The sequence below is a fragment of the Tenrec ecaudatus genome, chromosome 16, assembly GCF_050624435.1.
Source record: "Tenrec ecaudatus isolate mTenEca1 chromosome 16, mTenEca1.hap1, whole genome shotgun sequence".
Lineage (NCBI taxonomy): Eukaryota > Metazoa > Chordata > Mammalia > Afrosoricida > Tenrecidae > Tenrec > Tenrec ecaudatus.
The window spans coordinates 18,041,474-18,049,163 of record NC_134545.1 but is presented as its reverse complement, the minus strand read 5'-3'; the positions used below and the strand labels follow the sequence as shown (position 1 = coordinate 18,049,163).

At 56.8% G+C, this 7,690-nt stretch overlaps 1 protein-coding gene across 4 annotated transcripts in view; it reads right to left on the bottom strand.

Annotated features, from left to right (window-relative positions):
• Positions 1-472: 472 nt before the first annotated feature.
• The window catches only part of CMKLR1 (chemerin chemokine-like receptor 1), a 55,394-nt gene continuing 48,176 nt past the window's right edge, over positions 473-7,690 (bottom strand). For all 4 annotated transcript variants that reach the window (XM_075534305.1, XM_075534303.1, XM_075534304.1 and 1 more), the window contains one exon: positions 473-5,692. In XM_075534305.1, the coding sequence (XP_075390420.1) occupies positions 4,589-5,689 (1,101 nt within the window). In that variant the 5' untranslated portion in view covers positions 5,690-5,692 and the 3' untranslated portion in view covers positions 473-4,588. The remainder of the gene's footprint in view (positions 5,693-7,690) is intronic.

Sequence of the window (7,690 nt, the reverse complement as noted above, 5' to 3'; positions counted from 1 at the left end):
AGCAGTGCTGAGGCAGAAAGGCCTGGCAATCTGCTGAACTAAGGATGGCCGCCTAGGAAACCCTGTGTGGGGAAGCTCTACTGTGTCCCCTGGGGTCACTCAGGGAGTGATTCAAGACACCCCCGCAGCTGAACCACAATGGAAGACTTGGAGCACGTGTACTAACAACACAGGCCTCCCCTCCTCCCACACCAGCTCTCTCCGTGCCACTCCCCACCCCCACCTGCCCGTCAGCCAGGTCTGCGGACCAGTAGCTAGACTGCCATGCCTGGATACGGTGGCACCTTCTGGGTACAGAAGCGCCTACATCTCCCAGGGCAGAACTCAGTGTGGGGGGGGAACTGGGGGGGTAGCAGTTGGTCCCTAATCCCCGAACCCTAACACTAGAGCCACCTGTCCAGAAACCCCCCCCCTCTCGTGCCCCAACCACTATCACCAATGGAAGTATGAATCCGCCTGTACTCCTCACAGGTTAATGCAATCTATGTATTATTTATTTATCGGGTTGTAGCATTTGCTCAGAAGGCTCCCCTGAGAAATATAATTGTGCACTGGGAAGCAAATCTGAATAATATTTACAATTAATTTCCATCAATAAAGACCAGCACCGAGGCCTCCGGGCAGCTGCAACTGGCCCTTGGTCCGTTTCCCACCAACCGCTCCCCTGAGGAAGTTTGGGGAGTTTTTTTGGCGTGTGTTTGTTTTGTTTTTTTCCTGTTGCTCTCAAACCTTCCGATTCCCTTCAGCGCTGTCTTTGTTCTCTCAGTCCAGGCTGCATCCCTGCAGGCTCTCCTTTGGCCCATCCTCCCCAGAACAGCCAGCTCTGCGTGCGTCCCCTGGCTTTGGCCTTGTATTCCTTCCAGCCCTCTCTGGCCCAGGCTCACCCCCCTCCCTGGGCTGCAGCCCGCATGGCCAGAATCCCTTAGAATCACTCTGTTTCCTCCCTCTGCCCGGGCTGCTCACTCGGGGAGCATCCTTCGCTCCTGCTCTCTGCCCCAAATGGGTACCCATCATCCTGCAGCTCCATGGCGCCTCAAGGAAGTTCTCATTGGCCTTTGGGCATGGCAGGGGTCCCGGGATTATTTTTCTTGTGGGATAGGGATCCTTGGGTCACTAGTTGTGTCTCCTACCGGACAACTAAAGGGTCTTGGTTATCCTTGACCGCAGTGACCACCAGAGGACACGGGAAAGGGCAGCGATTAAACACATTTTGGTCGAATTGATGAGTGAGTGAGTGAGTGAGTGAGTGAGTGAGTGAGTGAGTGAGTGAGTGAGTGTATGGGTAAACGGATGGTGGATAGACGGACAGGAAAATGTGTGGGTGAGTGGGTGGATCTTGGGGTAAACAAGTGAGTGGATGGGTGAGTGGATAGAATTAGGTCCTGGCTCCCTCCTGCTGGCCCAAGGCACTGAGCCCCAGGGAGGAGCACCATTCTGGGAGAGAGGTGGGGTGCTCAGGGGGTACAGATAGTTAACACTCATGGCTGCTGGGCAAAAGGCTGGAGCCTCGATTCTGCGCAGAGGCAGAAAAGCCTGGCAATCAACCTCCACCCAAAGCTCCCTGGGGCTCCATCGGGAGGCGCTGTGAGTTGGCATGGACTCCACGGCGGCGTGTTTGGGGGCATCTGGGAAGCCCAAGTCCTTGGCACCTCGGAATTGGAATAAGCAGCTTGCCACTGCACCCCTCTCTGGTCCTATCCACTGGCTTGGGGACAGGGCTGGCAGAAGTCCCCACACCAGGATGGCAATCCCCTTGGTCTCAAAAATTCCTTACAGCAGTCTCGGAAGCCCCAGCTTGGGGCCAAGGCTGAGCGGCCTCCCGGTCAGCTTAGCGACCCAACATGGGAAAGAACATCTTGTCTCTTAACGAGGTGTGATTCCAAACAGGCCGTGGACGGGGGCAGACAGGACAGTGCAGGATGTGCAGACAGAACATCTGGTCCCTGCATCTTCTGGGGACATGGCGTAACAGCGAAATGGCTTGGGAGAGACCGACACCCTGGGGCCGGTGGATCTGGGCCTCGTCCCTGTGCTTGCCCTGAAGGAGTGGAGGATGGACGTGGTGGGGACGGGCAGCTGGGTGCCCAAGGAGCTGGAGGACCGAATGCCTCTCCTTTGCCATTTGGGGTCATTTTGGAAAGCCTTGGGCCAAGCTGACGTAATCGCCATTAGGATTATGTCATTCATCTGCTTAAAATAAAAACACACACAAAAATGCCTCAAGGCCATTGAGCTGATTCTAACTCACGGGGACCCCAAAGGGCAGAGTAGAACAGCCCCTGTGGGTTTCAGAGACTGTGACACTTGACAGGAGTAGAGAGCCTCCTCTTTCCCCAGCGGAGCAGCTGGTGGTTTCGAACTGCAGACCTTGCGGTAAGCAGCCCAATGTAAGACACACCCACTACACCAGCCGGGGCTCCTCCAGGCATCTGCCAAGGAACCCGTAGTCCTGGTTCTAATCTTGGGGACCGGGGTTCTTTCCAACTCCATGGCTTCCGTGGGCCCCACTGGGTACTCTGGTGATCACTTCTCAACTGCTCAGAACCTTGATGTCTGGCACACGTGTGAACAGGCGTGGAGTTCCTGCGTGGTGCCCAGGGTTAGACACTTGACTACAAGTGGACAGGGTGGTGGTTCGAATTTACTCAGGGGTGTCTTGGGGGACAGGTCTTGAAAACTGACAGAGCCGTGTTCTCCTCCTCACATACGGGGGTCACGTGGGGTCCCAGGAGTCAGAATCAGCTGGAGGGCAACCATCACCACCCTCTGCCCCACCCCCATGACCACCACCATCACCACCCACCACCAAGGTACTTGGCCCTAAGCCAGGTGCGCCGTGCTGAATGAACGAGCCCCCACGCGTGAAGTGCTCGGTACAGAAAGTGCAAGATACACGTGGCGATCACGGGCGTCCCTGGGTCAGAATCGAGAGGAAGGAAGAAGTCCCTGGGCACAGCCCGGGCTGCCTTCAGCTTCTCCCTCTCAGTGGCGACCTGGGTGACCTTGGCCGAGTCTCGGCCCTCCTCTGCGCCTCGGGTCCCTCCTTTGCTCATGACCTGGTGACACTCTCTACCTTAGGAAGATGCTGGTATCCGATGAGGGAGGGCATGGGTGGGAGCTGCACACGGTGAGGGGGTAACCCACAGTGCCGATGGCACCCCCCCTGGGCAGGATCTTGGGAGCACAGCTCAGGGACTCAGCTCCAGATTTCTGATCCAGCAACAAAGCCCTAGGGCCATATTCCTCCCAGGGAGACCCTCCCAAGTGGCTCAGAATAAAATAGAGTGCAGGGGTGGGGGGTAGCGTGTGGGAGAGGGGGTGGGGTACCTCCTCAAGTTCCACCCCCACTGCCCACTCCAAGCTATTTCATTCTGAGCAACTCCAGTCAGAGTCCAGGATGGTGGGGTGGGGTGGGGAGAGGCGGGAGATAGGGACCTTGACCACAAAGAGTAAAGAACCCTCCAAAAACTTGGGGCCATAATCCCCCACCTGGGAACCCCCTGCTCAAACCGCTGTTGCCCTGGGAAATTGGGGGGGGGGTACACGAGGGGGCTGCTTCAGGGCACATCCTTTTAAAAGCCACACCCTCTCTGTCTTGCCCTTGCAGGAGCCCATGCGGCCCCATCCCCAGCTTCTTCCCCCCAGCTCATCTGTGGGTGCTGCGTGTCCATGGGCTGATTGGGCACCCCTGTCTTTTCCCAGGTAGCCTGTGCGTTTCCACGGAGACCTTCCAAACACCACGCTGGAACCCAGAGGGAGGCTGGAGTGGTGGGATTTTTCTGGCTGATTATGAATGTGGACACATGGGGGGTGGGGTGCGGGGAGGAGGGTGTGGAGGGGGGAGTGTGTGGGACCCTCGATCAGATGGATGGACACAGTGGCTGCGACCCTGGGATCAAACTAAACAAAGACCATCAGGGGGTGCAGGCCTCCTGACACAGTGTAGCGATCCGTGGTGCATGGGGTTCCCTTGCTGTGAGGGAATGGCTTGGTGGTGCCGAGCGGCTAACGCACTTGGCTGCTGGCTGAAAGATGGGCGGTTCGAGTCCACCTCGAAGCACTTTGTAAGTTAGGTCTGGTGAGCTGTTTCCCAAGCTTGGCTCCTGGCAGCCCTGCTCTGTTTCAGGCGCAGGGGCCGTGTGTTGGGATCGACTGGACAGCAGCTCATGGGATGTACTGCATGGGAGCGAGAGAGAGAGAGCTCTCACCCTGTGTTTTCCCTGCCCACCTCTGCTGCCACCCCCAAGCCTGGGCCTCGTGTCATGCCTGGGGAACACAAGGTTATAAGAACTAGGCTGCTCTCTGAGCCCCACGCCAGGTCCAGACGGTGGTGCTGGTAATGTGTCCTTTGCTCTTTGGTTTGGTCAAGGCCTGGGGTCTCAGGAAGCAGGGTTCCACGGCTGGGGACAACATGACACGCTCTGTCCACCATCTCACGGGAAAAGGAGGTTCCCAGCCCTGAATGTCCCACCCGCAACATCAAAGGACAGTGGGCATTGATGGGAGCTGAAGAGGCTCTTGCCTCGGTCCCCAGAAGGCGAAGGCATACCTCCGGGCCTTCCTGGGTCGGCAGCGTCCCCGGAGGGGCTCAAATCGTGCTGGTCTCCCGCTCGTTCATGGAGCACCTTTCGTGCAAGGAGGACATTTTGGTGAAGCTCCGGTGGCTGGGGTAGGAGGAGTGGCCTGTGTCCTCGCTCAGCGCATTGACCAGGCGGGAGAAGAGGATCACCTTGAACTTCTTGAAGTCTTGGCCCATGAACACGTACAGAATGGGGTTCATGCAGCTGTTGGCGATGGCGATGGCGGTGGCCAGGGGCAGCCCCAGCCTGAAGATGGAACCAGGCACAGCCTCGTAGTGAAGCTCCAGGAGGTAAAGCATGTGGTAGGGGCACCAGCAGAGGAAGAAGGTGACGATGATGGTGACAATGATCTTGAAGGGTCTCTTGGTCTTGGCCAGGCGGTTGCTCCGTAGCTTGTGGATGATGGTGAGGTAGCAGGAGGTGATGATGAGGATGGGCATCAGGAAGCCATACATGAAGCGGGTGATGGTGACCGCCGTGTGCCAGGGGTTCAGTTGGCGGAAGGCAAACCGCTGGGGAGGGCTGGGTGTGGACAGGCTGAAGTTGTTAAAGCAGGAGATTTTCCCATGCTGGTTGACTGTGTCCCGGAAGACAAGGGACGGGGAGCTCAAGAGGAAAGCAAAGACCCAGATGAATATGCAGATCGAGTAGGCCAGCTTGATGCTCCTGTGGTTCTGAGACCAGACAGGGAGCATCACGGAGATGCAACGGTCAAAGCTGATGGCGGTCAGCAGGAAGACGCTGGTGTACATGTTGTGGATGAGCAGGAAGTTGCTGATCTTGCACATGGCCTTGCCAAACACCCAGTGGTAGTCCAGGGCGGTGTAGGCAATGTGCAGCGGCAGGAAGACATTGAACAGGAAGTCGGCCACGGCCAGGTTCAAGAACCAGACGGTGTTCATGGTCTTCTTCATCTTGAAGACGGTGATGATGATGACCAGGCCATTGCCCACGATTCCCAGGAAACAAATGGTGCTGTACACAGCCACCAGGAAGATCCTGACCACATTGGTTTCCAGGAGGGGCGACATCTCCTCCAAGATCACAGTGGAGCTGAAGTCCTCCTCATCGTAGGCGTCTAGGGAAGTGTTGTAGTCTTCGTCCTCCATTCTCTGCGGGGGAAGACAGGATCTCATTAGGGGAACCAGGTCTCTGACCCTGTAGCGCCCGTGCATTCACACCCCCCCCCGTGTTCCACCCTCCCTGCCCCCCAATCAGCCAAAGAAGTTCTCCTTCCAATCAGAGGGTTCTGCTTGGTGACACCGCGGATTCATGATTTGTTTCCAGCAGCTCCAACTTTCTGGCATATGCATTCACCCGGGGGGGTGGGGGGAGTTGCCGTTGATGGCAGCTCATTGTGGGCCCAAGGGACAGAGTAGAACTGCCCCATGAGGTGGCCTGGGCTGTCATCATGACAGAAACAGATCCCTGGAAGTTTCCAAGGCGTCACGCTTTGGGTCAGCAGCTGAGCGCTGGACCTCATGTGTTATCGAGTCAAGGGCGTCAGGGAATCTTCCGTGTTTCGGTTTAGTTTTTAGGCGATCGGAGCCATTTGGCAATTTCCACTGAGTTCCAAGGCTTCTGAATTTCAGTTAGAGTCCTGTCCCCGGGGAGGGGTCCCAGACAATGTCTGGTAGTACTGGAATACAGACAGAGATGGGCATGGTAATTGAAGGACACATGGCTGGAGTTTATGGCAAGAATGGGTGACCTGGGGCTGTTCTCAGAACTTCAGCTAGATTGGTCTCACTTTGGCCCCCAGGGAGAAGGTACGAGAAAGCTCAGGGAGATGAACACCCTTACCTGAGGCCCTTGGTTAGGCGTAGGAGGGCTAGAATTTGAACATGGACCTTACAGAATCTTGGCTCCAGACCATTACCCTGTACTACCTGTGTTCGCTCTCTGCCCTGGGGTCGGAGTGGGGGTGTGCCCAGGGGCCACTGGGCTCCACAGATTCCCTCTAGGTGGCTGATATTTTGGAACTGAATCTCCAGGCCTTTTCTCCTGAGGCACCTCTGGGTAGACTGAACCAGGGACCTTTTGGTGGGCTGTCGTACGTTCCCAGAGGAGGGCCTTGTTCCCAACCTGGGAGTCCAGGAAGGCTTCCTGGAGGAGGCAGTGTCTCTGATAAATACGGGTAGGAGGCATGTGGGACAGTGTCTGGCTGTGGGCCAGCATCTGCATGGGAGAGGAAGAGGGGACTGGGGCCCCAGCACGTGGCACAAACATCCCCAGGGCCGCACTGGACTCGGTGGCGTCCTGTCTGGCTGCCCCCACAGGACTCTGAGCAGCCCAGGGGCAAAGGCCACAGCCCGTCCTCTTTGAGTCAGGGCCAAGCAGGCAACACTCGCTTCCTCTGGGCAGTCGGCTCATCCACACCCAGCCTTCATCCCACTGGGAAGGGCGTCCATCAGTGAGCCCCCTGTGGATGCAGCCATTGTGCAGGAAGGCCCTGCTCCCCAACCCAGGCCCTCAGAAATCCCCGCTTCCACAGCCCAGACAGGATAGCACACAGGCTCTGGAGTCTAGCCAAGCTGTCTACATGCAACCCCAGGTTGAGTTGGCCATGAACTCACTTCGAACTAGCTGCCCTCTGCACACCTCCACTGCCTGGTCCGTACAAGGGGTTGGATAACAACAGTTTCGACTTCATGGGATGGCTTTGGGGGTTCAACAGACTGCTGTGTATACAGTGCTTGGCTCAGGGTCTCTCAGGGGCTGGGAGCCAAGTCCAAACTCCACAAACCAAACTCACTGCCATCGAGTTGATGCCGTCTCACAGTGACCCTCGAGGACAAGGTAGAAATGCCACTGTGGGTTTCTGAGACGGTCACTCTTTATGGGAGTAGAAAGGCCCCCATTTTTCTCCCCCAGAGCAGCTGGTGGTTTCGAACTGCTGACCTCGCTGTAGGTTAAGAGCAGACAGGAGAGTGGGGGACCCAAAGGCCTGCCCCAGCCTAGTCTCTTCCTCTCTCAAATGTCATCTTCAGGTTGGGAGAGTCACCCACAATGACAAGAGCCGTGATACTTCAATTATTCCTATTCTTTAAACCTCCACAAGCAGGAGGCTTGTGAAAATCAGTAAGTATAAATAAAAAGGCTAAGTCAGA